This window comes from Tympanuchus pallidicinctus, unplaced genomic scaffold (genome assembly GCF_026119805.1).
Source record: "Tympanuchus pallidicinctus isolate F22 unplaced genomic scaffold, pur_lepc_1.0 scaffold3, whole genome shotgun sequence".
NCBI lineage: Eukaryota > Metazoa > Chordata > Aves > Galliformes > Phasianidae > Tympanuchus > Tympanuchus pallidicinctus.
The window spans coordinates 75993264-76007713 of NW_026294747.1; the positions used below are offsets into that span (position 1 = coordinate 75993264).

Genomic DNA, 14450 nt, shown 5'->3' on the forward strand with positions numbered 1-14450 from the left:
TTAGCATCTAATAACTACTCTTGGATGCACCAAAGAACTCATAAAAAGATCTTAAAGATACCACGTGTTATGGAGACATTAAACAAGTGATGCAGTCCTCCAGGGGCTGTGGTCATCACACGCACTGATTTTACTGATGTCTTTTTGCTGATTTTGAAGAGGTTTCAATTTCCTTAGAGAAGAAAAAAAAGAAAAGGAAAAAACCATAACGACCACCATGATTACAACTCATTTTCCTTCAAGTATTTCACAGACGTCTATTATGGCAAATTTGATTTATGAAAGGTGCCTGTGAATTCTACCTTTTCCTTTCCTTCCTATTCATATACCACAGCCATAAACCTAATCTTCTCTCCAAACCCCATTTTCCCACTAACATTTTCAAGAAATTACTGCATCAACAGCAGCCTGAGAAAGACACCCCTGAGGGGTGTGAAAACATAGAGGAAGAGAGTGGGGTACAGCCTGATTCATTTTCTTCTTGAACCCATTAATAGATATCGATAAGTCAGCTTTAATGAACACATTCTTACTGACCACAAGAAACCACAACATTGAAATGCTCACTCTGAGAGCCATGTGGAAATGAAATAGCTTCTTACAGCACAGCTTAGACTGGCACGCCGTGCTGACAGAATAATGGGGAGTTTGCAAGTGGCACAGTGCAAGCACGCACTGCATTCACTGGTTTCACAAGTCAGCAGGACGTGTGGGTCTGTGCTGGGTATGGGGCCATGCCAGTGTCATCCCTCCTTTGTCAGTGGGGAGGCCTAAGGAGATGGAGGCAGCTCTTCTATACTGGCAGAAGCCAAACTTTCACTACTGCGTTGTCCTCAAAACAACCCAACACACGTTTGTCACAGTGCTGCAGCCAGCAATTCTTCTGATTACGGTGAAGAGCCAACAAATTGATTTGAGGAGAACAGCACAGCAGCTCCACACATACAAACATCCCAAGGAGGAGCAATTTTTAATAAAACTCAATGTTCAAGCAAACAGAATACAGAAACAATAAAATAGACCAGAAGAAAAACATAATACATCTTAAATTATGAATGCATAAGCTCATGCTACCCCTATGCTTTAACACTACACAGAGAGTACATCCAGTTTTATTGGTTTTGTTGAGTGGTTGTGCCAGTAACAGGCACAAACTCAAGCACTCTCCAAGACAGCTTTTCACCACAAACAAATGAAAAAGAATTAAGATTAGCCAGAGATTGAAGTTTTCTATGCATTGACGCAAATGAGGGCACTCTGGCACAAGGTTCAGTTGGAAGACAAAGTTACTTGAAGTTTCAGGATAGGGAATCCCTGCATTCAGATATGTATACCCACTGAAAGAGGTGTTGGTACAGGGACAGGTCGTGTTCTTAGCATTGCCCCAGTAGTCGCAACCCAGCTCTGGGAAGAGCACCATCAGTGATGCCAAACTGGCACTTTCAGTGCAGCCCCATAGATTTCCCTGAGGTGAGAAACTGTGGTGCATATTGTGCTGTAAATAGAGTAGAGAATGGATTTGGAACTGGATTCCTCCCCTCTCACATCCTACTTCCCAAGCTTTCTCTCTCTGGGTCATTACAATATGATGACATGCATTAAAAGTCATTATTTTTAGAGCACACCGGTTCAATAACCATGGAACACTATTACCAGTCCTTCAGAAGAAAGCCCCACATCAACATTCACATCTTTAATTCATGTGTTTTAGTGAGAATTAAAGCTCACAAACTTTAAGATTCCCTTAAGATACAATATTGATTATATACAAGGATGAAAACTGCAGGAGTCCACATTGCTCTCAGGTTCCGGATGAACCAGACTGAGGGACTCTGGAAGCAGCCCTCCCTCCACACATAACCATGTATGTCAAGATTCTTCATGTCTTCTGCTCTAGATCATTTTGCTAAAGAGGCAGAAGAGGAAGGCTCCAGGTAGGACAGTTGCATTCCTTGCCTTGAGGACAGTTTTAAAGCTGTTCTTGTGACTATCAGAACATTTTTAACTCATGCTGCATCCAGGTAGAAGGCAACAAACACACATGAAAAAAGTACAAATATAACAGTGGTAGAGAGTGAGATGACTCACTTAAAACAAAATTACATATTCACTAATTATGCAAAATATTTCTGGTTGGCTTTTTTCCTATGTGCTTGGCAGGTGTTGCCTCTTTGGTCATAAAACTCATCCTGAGGGATGCAGACAGTATCTCTCACTATTTTCTGTCTCAGCCAGCAGCACAGGGCACCACTAAGGTGCTGGTCCATGACACTCCACAAGATAGATGTTCATGACCTGGCTTTTCACAGTCATTTTCTCTCTAGTCATTCCTCTGCTTTTTTGTAGCTATGAAAACAGTTGTCTTCTTATTACTAATCCATTTCAAACATCACATAGATTAAAACTGTAGTTTTAATCTATGTAGTACTTAATTTTCTTCTACAAATAAGGATGCATTTGAGCTAACTATCCTTTTCAACAGTATCTGAGGGAGCTTCCTACCATATGCTACTGAAAAGGCTGTGGACGTAGAGGATGGAAAAACTCTGGAGAGCATTGCTTGTGACTGAGAGAAGGTTCAATGTGAGTTGAGAAAACAGTCAGCCACATGTACAGTGCTTTTAACAGGGTGCTGGGTGACTCAAGGTCAAGCCACCTGCAAGAGTTACCTCACAAATTCCAACTACCAGACACAAACTGTGCTTATCTGTGGCAAGTATACAACCAATGCTGAGTTTTACTTATCTGTGGCAAGTATACAACCAATGCTGAGTTTTACTTCTCCACTGCAGCAATGAATCTAATGAACAGCACTCAATGATTTTTCTCTTTAGAAGTCCCAGTTAAAGCTGTATGACTACAGCTTCATGGACATAAAATTACACATAAGAGTAACAAGCAGAAAAACTTTTGGCAAGTATTTTGCTATCATCTAAGCAATATTAAATGATGGTGAGCTGGCATTATTAATTAATTGGGCTGTTAATTTAAGAGCCTTCCTCGAGTGAAGTAGTAAGAGCAAATACTCATGCATATGCAGAGCATAAATTATAGAAGTGTAGTCTAAGATAGTTTTCTGTAATGCTAATCCACAATTTCCACTGCAGGGCTGAACTCATCCTATGCAGAGCCACTTGTTGACAACACTCAAATTGCACATAAGATGCTCAGCAACACTTAGTAGGAGACAGCACCCTTCAGAAAAAGTACATTAAACTGTGCTCTAGGAATAACAAGGAACTGTAGTTACCAATTTTTACCTCTGAAGATCACTATCACATGTGATAGCATCATCACTTCCCTCACTAGGACTGCTTTTTTCCCCAATCCAGGAGCAGCCAGAGCTCTCTGCTTGGACAGGCAGTTCCCAGCAGAGCTTCTCCTCTTCTCACAGCACTCACTTCTCACCCTGTCTGCCAGAATCCAGATTTGTTTTAGCTACAGAACCATATGCTTTTTGATAGACTTGTTGTTGTTGTTGTTGACAGATGGACGAGGTTCAAATTCTCACTGTAGCCAGCGATGAATTTTTAGAATTCATTGTCTCTGCTGCTTACTGCCTTGCTTTAATTACTTGAAAGGAAGAACTCTCGTGGAGTAAGAAGGAGTTTTCCAAATACATACAGGCCTTAAACCAAAATAAGCATATAAAATAAATATCTTACACATTAACTAAACAAATAGTTTAGCTCCAGGTTTGTAACCTAGTTCCATAATTCTGTGCTGGCTCAAGTTTCTCTTTCATGTCCCAGAATAAAGGGTTGTGGAAGCTGAGGGACTACTTGAAGGAGCTATCTGCAGTGCTATCAGCATCATATCTTTCCCTCTCGAGTCTCACAATATCATCTGGCTCTTTCAAAGCCTTAGTTCTTGAAGTCTGGTGTTGGCAGAAGCAGAACACTTCTGAAAAGCTCACACAAATAACAATGGGCAACTAGCTCTTTATATTTAAAAATAAAAACTTTAAAAGCTGGTAGACAGATTTATACTTTTGCTCAAATTCTCTTGCATTTAAAAACCTTACTGTTTTTATTTCGTATTTATACTCTTCTTGGAGTGACAAGCTTGTAATAGCAAATAAACTTCCAAAATACCACAGATATGTAGTAAAAGCCCACAGTAGTGTGGTGCTGCCAAGCAGGCCAACCTTGGTTCACAGGTCATAAATCATACACCCACGAGCCACAGGCATCCTTCAGTGTACCTCAGAAAGCAGGGCTGTGCATCACAAAGGGCTGTGGGATTTGGGGCCCGTTGCCACCTACACTGCCATGTGGCCCTCAGCCTTATTTTACTTCCAGGAGCATGGCTGCACCGCAAAGGAACAAGAACTACAGGCAAATCCAGCCCAGATCAACAACATTTGGAACTTCTGTCCTTTATTCTTCTTTCACTATAGAGCCTTTGTAGGCTCCAGTCTAGTTCTCAATGAAGCAACTGTTTCAAGAAAAGGAGGAAAAAACAACCGAGAAAAGCAGAAAGTCCAAGGGGTAGGGAAAGCCTTAGACCAGAAAGAGAAGTGCAATCCAAGAAAAATGTATCCTTTTTTCTCTTCTTCTTGATTTCCCAGAAAAACCAAAAACAGCTGTTCTAATTTGCTCTTCCCATAGCACTGCTCTTGATCTATTTCCTGATGTTACTCCCGTTTTTTCCTCTCATTTACTAGTTTGTGATCTTTCATTCCTTTATTACATAGACAAGAAAGAGCAACAGATAATTGGAGCATTTTTCATCCTGTTAAAAATAATTTTCAAGACAAAGTCCCTACAAGCTTCCTCCAACCATAAATATAACCTTCTACACCTCAGATTCAGCATGTTCCACTTGCTGATTTAGGCTTTGAAAACTGCCCGGATTTAGTGTTATTGAAAACTAAAGAAACAAACAAACAAAACAAAACAAAACAAAACAAAACAAACAAAAAAAAAAAACACAGAAAAAGCACATACTATTTCAGAAATATTTTCTAGCACAGTGATTATTGTTCAACATTCACATCCATTTCTTTGTGCTCTGCAGCTATGACTACATTTTGTGCATTCTTTATAACTCTTGATTAATTCAACAGAGAAAGAGTGGACCATAGGGAATCTTTGTACTAAGGATATTTCTCCTGTAGTCACACTGGTTTTGCAAACTTACCTGTTTTTACATTTTCCCAAGATTTTCAATCTCACCATCAAAATCCCTGCACTGAATCTTTTTTCTCTTGGAATTAGATAGTGGTTATTGGACACTGGTTGGATATTAGGAAAAAATTCTTCTCAGAAAGAGTGGTAATGCATTGGCACAGGCTGCCAACAGAGTTGGCTTCTGGAGGTGTTAAGAAACATGTCTATGTGGCACTGAGGGACATGGTTAGTATGTACGGTGGAGATGATTGGACTAGGTGATCTTAGTGGTCTTTTCCAACCTCAATGATTCTATGAATGCTGGTATACATAAAGGTGTACTTTAAAAAGAAACACCCTCAAGCTACCGCTACCTGCTACATTTTATAGCATGTTGTCTGGTCTTTGCTCTGTCCCCCCCATATGCTCTCTGGTATGCAACTAGTACTAGACAGCCCTGCATACTTGTCCTTGTCCCTCACCAAACACTTAAAAGACAAAAGTTAATAAATAATGCCTCCCCCTAACTGTCAAATGCCAAATAATCTCTATGTTAATCAACAGTAGCACAGTTCATGGCAGAAATGGAAGGAAGCTGCAACAAAAATCCCAATGATCTATGGATATTAACTGACAACACCTAGGCTGAGGACAGTAATGGGAAATGCATTAGCAGCTTTCCAGCAAGTCCCTTGGCCCTCCTGATAGACAAAAAGCAGCAGGAATATTTCAGTCTCAGAAAAAGTTGAAAGGCTTGGAGGTAAAAGCACAACCAAACTGAAAATCCACAGAGAAGCTGGTGTTCAGACACGAAACAGAGAGGGAGCTTTCAGGAAGAACAAAACAAGGTTTTGCTAGGAATAAAACACTCTGTGGAGGACAGGCTGTGCACAGCTCCATGCATCCCATTCTCCTGAAAATACTGCTGAACAAAAGAGGAACAAACACTTCAGTGGAAGAATACAGAAGTGAGGAGTTGGTCCCAAGATCAAACAACTGACTTTTGACATTACATAAACGAGATCAGCCTGAGGCCACCAGGCCACCTGAGATGATGATAGGCTCTCACAGAATTCAATATCCCCAGAAGATACCAACTGATCGTCACCTGGTGGACCGTGAACAGACAATGCATCCCTACAGCAACAAGAAATCTGTCATGGTAGAGAGTTCCTTCCCCATGTTCTGAGATTAAGTAGATGGATTTAACTTCAGATATTGGAGAAGTCAGATATGTTTCCCCAGTCACACGTCCCATTGCTGAAAGTATGCATTCTTTAGCAGTTCTCAGTGGAAGAATTAGTCGTTCTTCCTTTTAAGTTCACAAAGGACCAAAATTCATCCTCTCCCATTCTAGACAAACATAAACATCCTGAAAGGAAAAATCAGGTTGTCAAAGTCTAGGAAAGCTTTACAGATAATGACAAGGAATAAAGAAATCAAGAGGCTCCTCAAGTCACTATCTCAGCAGAGGACTGGCAATACTCCTGTCTCCCAAAGAGAGCCCTGTAAGTCCTCCTAAATAAAGAGAGTTAAAATGAAGAGAACATATGAACAACTTTAGGCAAGATGGCAGAAATCAATACCCAGTTGGGTGAGATTATACCAAGATGAACCTGCCTTGAAAATGGGTATAGATTCAGTGCTTAAGAATAAGTGTGATGCACTTGGACTCACCACAAGGTACCATAGTTTTATTTTACTAATACTTCACAGATCATGCCAAGTGCTCAGCAAGTGCTGGGCCCAGTCTCTGAAGACAATCTGAGGGGGTTAATTGGCCTCCTTATTGGGATTTAATGAAAGAAAAAAGTTTGACAACTTGAGAAGGAGGGAATAGAAATAATATATCACAGAAAATAAATGTAATTACTCAGCTGAAATAGACATATATGTAGGTAGCTGTGAAAGTAATGCCTCCTTTTTATTTCCACAGAAACTACAACAGATACAAAGAGCACCATGACACTATTTCATGAAGCAAATTCTCAGCTACAAGACGTTATTTTTCAGCATAGTCACCACTATTAGCTGATTTGTTCAGATGAGCTGACCAAAACACTATTCATTTTGTGGTGTAACAACTGTGCATAGCCATCCAGAATGTGGCTTGTCCTTCACATCACTTCTGCCTCTGCTGAAATGCACATCACCACTTCATTGTGCTCACATCCACTGTTTGGTCTCCAGAAACGTTCAGCAAGTGTCAGTGAGTTGGGTCGGTGCAAGTATCAGGCACAATTTTTTCTACACGAAGGAATTCAGTTTCACACCTTTGCTTCATACACACTTTCATGTCAGACGTCATTCTGTCAGACTGCCCCTCTGCTGCCATCTGTCACACAGCAACAAAATATAACAGAATATTGATGGGAAGGTTCCAACTCTATTGCCATACCACCAACATCCACCTCTGACATTATGGGCCAACATAATAAAACAGGAGGCATTACTTTTGGAGTAGCTCTCACAGAAATTTTCATCCAAAAGATGCTACAGTAGTAGAACTAAGGCACCAGTAAGTGGTAGAAAATGAAAAGAGGAACATGTGGCTTCTTTATCAAGGCTGTATCCAGCATTTCAGGATCCAGGAACATCTGAGAGCTACTACTTGGTGTTTATCACAAACACTGAATTAGGTAAAAAAGGATCTTTGTGTTCTCATTTCTAATAAACCATTTGACTCTCTTATGAACTTGCAGTTTTCAGAAGAATCATTTTTGTAAATTTAATTTACAAATATGAGGATGGCTGCAGAAATATAGACTTGCTCTCAGTGCCAAAACCCATGATTTGCCAGATCTGAGATGAAATCCAGACTGACCAAGTATGTTCACATATTTTCATGTGTTGCTTATGTAATGAACAGAGTACAGATAAGAACAAACTAATCACTTGTTCAGGATGCAGTTCCTCCCATACAGCATAATCACCTCATGTGAACACCCACAAAACAAGCATTCCACCACAGAATGAGCCAAGCTTACAGTCATCCCAGAAAGGAAGGAATGAAGGAAGAAATAAAAGAAGTGCTACACTACCAAAATGTTCTCTCTTGATTAAATTTAAAGAAAGGTGAAAGCAAAAATGAAATGCAGAAACCCTACAGAATGCATGCGAAGAACAAGAAGAGCAAACAGTTCTTAGAACAACACACTGACAAAGACAAATATATTTAGCAAAAGAATTCTGACTTACTCATGTCAGGAAATGAAAATCATACACTGGGTACTTCTGCTTTTCTTATGCATACAAAATTTTAAAAAAATAGAAACGCAAGTTGAAAATGCCTTTACAAGAAGTCAAGAAAAGCCCATTTCCAAGTTGGGCACTTGCAGTAAGATACCAAAAGAAAACAGGTGTGACAATAAAGACTCAGAGGGAGAATCAGAAGCAAGGCATAACCATGTGAGCCAAAAACACCTGCACTTTCTTTTCCTTTAGGAAAACAAACAAACAAAAAACCTGGATTTGAAAATCAGTAGTAAACGTGAAAACACATTCTGAACATGCAGAATTTCCTAAGGCATACATCTATTGCAGCAAACCAAACATATGTGCTGTATATCTGAAGCAGCAATGCTAATGAAAATAAAGAGCAATAAACAATCACAAGACTGCCTTCAATCTCCTCATTTTCACAGGGTTCTCCAAATACAGCTCTGGGAACAGTATAAGGGGGGAAGACACAATAGTATCGTGGCAGCCAGAGTTGTTCAGCAACCCTTACCCAGATCGACAGCTATTGCAACGGTCTTGTTTCAGCTCATAAAATTCACTGGGCTGCAGTGGAGATGAGGAAAAGCTCCAACACAGCACTGGGAATCCAGGCATGTAGGGAAGAGGCTGGAACCTGCAGCTTCACTCCACCAGGATAAACATTTCCATTTTCAGATTAGGTTGCCCATAATGATGTTTTAGTTTGGTATTACCAAGCCAGTTTTAACCAATTACTAGTACATGCAAGAGTCAGCCTCCAGTGAATGCCAGTAATTGCTGGATTGAAATCAACTGAGCCTAAAAAACCTATGCTGGAAGGTGGTCACTCATGAAAGCAGCATGAAAAGCAATTATGAGGCATATTTCTACTGAATTAAACCATCCTAGTCTAAATAATAAGTCCACAATCAACTGTTGAGAGAGTTTTAGTTCTCTGAAAAAGATACACTTTAAATATATACTCAGTGTTAGAGGGATGTGAATCATATTTGAAGGGAGAGACTGAGATATCCTCTTTCCAGACACCACTTCAAAGCTTTGCTGGCTCCTAGCTTGAGTTAATAGCAAAACCTCAAACAGGAGACCACTTGCAAATGCTAAATCTACTAAAAAAAATAGAATTAAAAATTGCAGTACTTCAGATTCAAAGGTGTCTGGCACAGGCTCAGATCCTGGCCCTCAGAACTGCAGCCATAAGAGTGAGGTGAATTTAAACTCTATCTATAGGCAGCCAGTATAGTGAATGCAAAGCATGATGAACAGAAACAGCTTCAAACACTTGGGCTACCAGCAGTGGTTTGGCCCCAAAATCCTGGTGACAAGGTAACTCGGCAAACCAGACCTCAAGGTAAGAAGAGCAAGAACTGTCGCACTGCACTGCTTAGAGGTGAGTGGAAGTCAATCCCTCCAGGGAGGCAGAGTAACCTCTTGTCCTGAACACAATTCCCTGAGCAGAACATGACCAGAAGTTAAATGACTGTTGCTGATCAGCTGGGACAAGAAGGGACAACTGGTTAACAGCATGACTTTGGAAGGTCACTTCCTGAGAATAGGTAATTTCAGTATCAGCAGCATCTTCTCCCATTAACTCAGACACTGACAATGGCTGTCAGTCACTGCCTTGTTTAGCTGATGCTTACTAAAGCAAGTGTATTAGTAGACCAAAACCGCAAATATTTGGCCTCAGGGAATTTGAAGTATGAAAATGCATTCTTGTCAGAGTCTAAATTAAATCCAAAGGGCAACAATCCATCAGTAATCTGCAATTTTCCTAAACCAGAAATCTGAAGAACCATCCCAGCATCAGCCTGTGTTATCTATATAATTCAGTATAATTTCTTCTCAACTCAGCCTGGCATATTCAGGCTCCAGGCTATCCAAGAGGATTCAGCCAGTCTGTTCTTAGCTGTAGAAAAACAAAGACAGTATTTCTTTACTTCAGATATCTCTTTCCTGCCCATATATGCAATTAATAGAAGTCATGAGATGCCAGTCAGCACTTCAACTGTCCTTCCCTCTGACGTATAGTACAGATGAATTAGTTCCTAAAGATTCCTGATAGACCCAAAAGGCTTCTTAACAGGGCTACTGGGAGAAGCATCTGGGTCCAGAAGTCCACAGTTACAAAAGTTGATAACCATCCATAAACCAACAACCACTGGCACACAAATGTTAAGGTTGATTCACAAAGACAGGAATTGTAAGCAGTATTTGCTGTAGTTCAGCAAGACATTCTAACAGATATACTGACCTATACACTGATAAAACCACAAAGAATAACCCAGTTCCTAATCAGGCACAGAAAATGGCCAAGTGTCTTTCTTACATGGCCAGACAGGAGGTTTTATCCACCCACTGCACCTTTAACTTGCAAAAAGGCGTATCACATAGGAAGTAATTACTCCAAGACAGGTAGCATCGCCTAAAATTATTTAGTAGTACGTGGCAGATGTGATGTGACTCAAGATGTGTGAAGGAAATAAACACTGATGGTGGCAGAGAAGGCAGTGATGTTCCAGACCTTTGCCATTTTATAAGAGAGGGAAGCAAGAGCATGTACTAAATGCATCTCTTCTAAACTGCCTTCCCCACCACACCACTTCTCTTTTGCACTTGGTAAAGGGTCAACTCACCATCCTAGTGACCATATCCATCTCCTGCCAATTCAGTCACAATATCCTCCCCATTCAATCCCCGCACAGCCACCTCTCTGAAGGAATCTCTCTTAAGGACACAAGAAATAAAAGAAAGTGCATGTGCATCTTCACCCAGCAGATACTCTTCCAAAGTACACTAAGCCAAGAGAGCACAGCAAGAAGGGGCTGACAAAGCAGTCCACATTACCAAGTCTGTCCCAGCTACCAGGAAGGCCCATCTGACCACATGAGATGTGTAAGACAGTGCTGCCCACGTTGCAGACAGCTGTCACACTTACCCAGCTCCCTACAGGGCAGTGCCACGCTCCAGCGAGGCGGCCGGGGACCTCTGCCATGAGGCATTCCGGGGCATTGCAGCACCGTGCCTTTGGGAAACCTACAACAGGAAAAAGGATTTTAGAGTTCATGTGACAAAGCCCCTTTCAAAAGCAGTAGTTACATCCTTTCTGGCAGCTGCAGCATTGCCGCAGCTTTAAACGCTGCACACAACAATCATCAAGGTTGACTAACCAAAAAAATTGTTTGTTAAAATGCAATTAAAGCTGGCAGTACGAGCAGTTTAGCAGCTATACACACCAAAAATATTGCAATAGTCACAAAATCAAATATTTTTAACCCAGTGACATCCCACAACAGGTGTCAGCAAACAGATGATCAGACTTTTACAACAGCAGCTGCCCTTCAGTGTTTGGCCTCAGTGCTGAGTTGACATTTGCCCAAAGTGAACTCCAGGCATTCATATTAGCGTCTTTTAGCTTTATTTTACCAACATCTATCTCCAAGTTTCAAGATTTTAAATAAGACCTTTACATAAAAAAGAAGGAAGGACAAAAGGAACAATCCCAACAAACTGGAATGTATGAATTTAATCATTAACTCTGCAATTAATGCAATTTAAGTTCACAGGGATTATGCCTGGAAAAAATAAGCCTTACCAAGGTTCCAAGTCTAACAAAATCTGATTTATAAACATGAAATTATTCCTTTAACTCACATCTGACTGCTGTTAAAGTCACATTTCCTAAACTTAAGGCCAATAGTGCATATTCAAAGTTTGGCAGGTTGATAATTACAGCACATTTTCTTCCAAAACTCTAAAACAAAAATATATATATTCTTGAGAACACTGCTTAATAGTAGGTGACAATGAATGCTGAGTTTGCCATATACAAAAATAACTGTCTGCATTAGTGAGAGCTATCCAAAGAGAAAGCAAGATGCAGAACACCAGAACCTGTTAGTTTCTATTTCATTGCAATACAGTGCAGCAATGTGTTGCCTGACAGCCACACCAAACCACACAAGAGCCCAGAGAACCCACAGAACCATGCCTGGGATTCACATGGCTGACACGCATGAGGGTGCACAGGCCAGCAAACCAGGAGGAACAGCAGCCAGAGGGGGTGGCTGGAATTATTGCTTCCAAACTGAGAACATTGCTTATTGAAACTTGAATACAGCCTACACTTGACACAATCAAAGTCTTTTGCATAGTTATTATTTCATGAAATTAGATTTGCTTTCTACGTAAGTGATAAACTGATTTTAAAAAATTCTTTATCTGACGATTGCTGTAGTTTGAAGAAAGAAGTATGTTCTCCTCATACAAAACAGAAGAGATTAAATTGCTTGAATGCAAAAGATAGCTCAGATTCAACCAGAATTGTGCCCAGCAACTCTGCAATAATTGCATACAGAACATAAACATACTTTGTTGAGAACTCATAATATCTAATCAGCTATAATTGTAAATTTTATTATCCATTTGTAAGTTACCAAGGGAGCCAACTAAAGAACATGAAATGCAAAATAATACTCTAGCTGGGATATTTTATTAACATGAAGCTTCTACCCACCCCCTTTCCTAATGCCTACAAGGCTACTTTTCTTCTGAATGTATTTTAATTGTTAGCTTCTCTTTGAAGGTATTTCAACTACAATGAGAGAAAGGCTCCAAAGAATTCTTATTGATGTGCTATTTTTCCAAACAGTTCTTTCATATTTTCTACAAATGTGTACGTTGGGATACAGATTTTCTGTTCATGTGCGTTTCTGTTTCAGAAGAACATCAATATTCTCACCAAGTGACAAGCTATCTGGAAGTTTCTGAACTGACTATATCAGCACTTTGCACCTCTCCTCTGCAAGGCTCCTCTCCTGGGCAAGCACATTTGCTAATGCACATCATCCTCCAAACTCATCTCTGTTACCACTTATTTCCCAAATTCACACCCATTCTGAAGTCTCAAACCACTGCCAAGAACCACGCTAACACCTGGGTCTGGTGGGTACTGCAAAAGAGAGCAGATGATGGGCACCTCACACTTGGAGTAACCAAAAACCACAGGTTTTAAGGGACGCTTCCAACATCACCCCATGTCGTGTCTTCCCTATTATGGCATTTTGTCAGTGTTTAAGGTTCCATGGCAAGGACACAATAGTAAGGCAACATGAGGCACACAGCACAGCCCAGGCCTTTGTCTCCCAGCCCATTGGCCATGGGCAGATATTTCAGTGAACTATTTGCAAAACCTGTAAGCTGAGCTACCCAAAACCAAATATAAATCAGCGGAATAATACAAAAAGAGAAGCAAAATACAATGACCTGGATATAGATAAATGTTGAGATTTTGGATTTTTAAAAAAAGTTTAAATATGGTTGTTCAAAGCCAGGAGTCAAGTGAACAACAGCCCATTTACATCAGCTCTGCCACAGGAGCTACATGAAAGCTAACAAGGAGAAAGAGCCAGAGGTTCACTCTGTTCCACATCTTGACTCTTTTGATAGCTGAGAGGAAGGAAAAAAAGTTTGCTAAGGAATCAAGCCACAATTAGCAGTTTTGTTGACACAAGTAGCCACCTTGTACGCTAAAAATGCTTTTTTACAACCCTAAAATAGTATGACAAAGTGAAAAACAAGGAAGCATCGCTTTTCTGAAAACAGCAGCTGACAATTTTATACAGTGAGGAAATGCTATTTTATAGTAACGACTGCCATATCAGCAATACAGTAAAGTTAACATATTGACACTGACAGAGATCATCTCTGCTCTCCATTAATCTGCATTCTTTACAGATGGTTATTCATGAAAATTAAGCGTGAAGCTGAAAGGTTATCTATGGCCATATTAGCAAACATCTGCTTGTGATTCTGGTTTCATGTTTGCATGCTATTCTTGGAAATGCAACCATTTTCGAGAAGTACCAGATGTGACCAAGTGTTCTTAATCGTAAAATATTCATTTTAGCAAGATAAAAGTTCACTGAAAGAGCAGGGCCACAAGAGAGAGCACATTCTCTGAACACAAGCATAGCGACTGTTTTTCACTGCTATTGCCACTGCATACTCCAGGGGAAAAGCATTTCTGAAGAGGAAAAACAGCAATTTATTTAGTGCACCACTAAAGATAATCACTCTTCATTTCTAAATATGAAGCACTGAAAGAAATAAACATGAACTTGG

General features: G+C 40.2%; 1 protein-coding gene across 1 annotated transcript in view; it reads right to left on the minus strand.

Annotated features, from left to right (window-relative positions):
• KIAA1217 (KIAA1217 ortholog) overlaps positions 1–14450 on the minus strand; it is a 342938-nt gene that overhangs the window by 315802 nt on the left and 12686 nt on the right. The window contains exon 2 of the mRNA XM_052695270.1: positions 11266–11363. Coding sequence (XP_052551230.1) covers positions 11266–11329 — 64 coding nt within the window. The 5' untranslated portion in view covers positions 11330–11363. The remainder of the gene's footprint in view (positions 1–11265; positions 11364–14450) is intronic.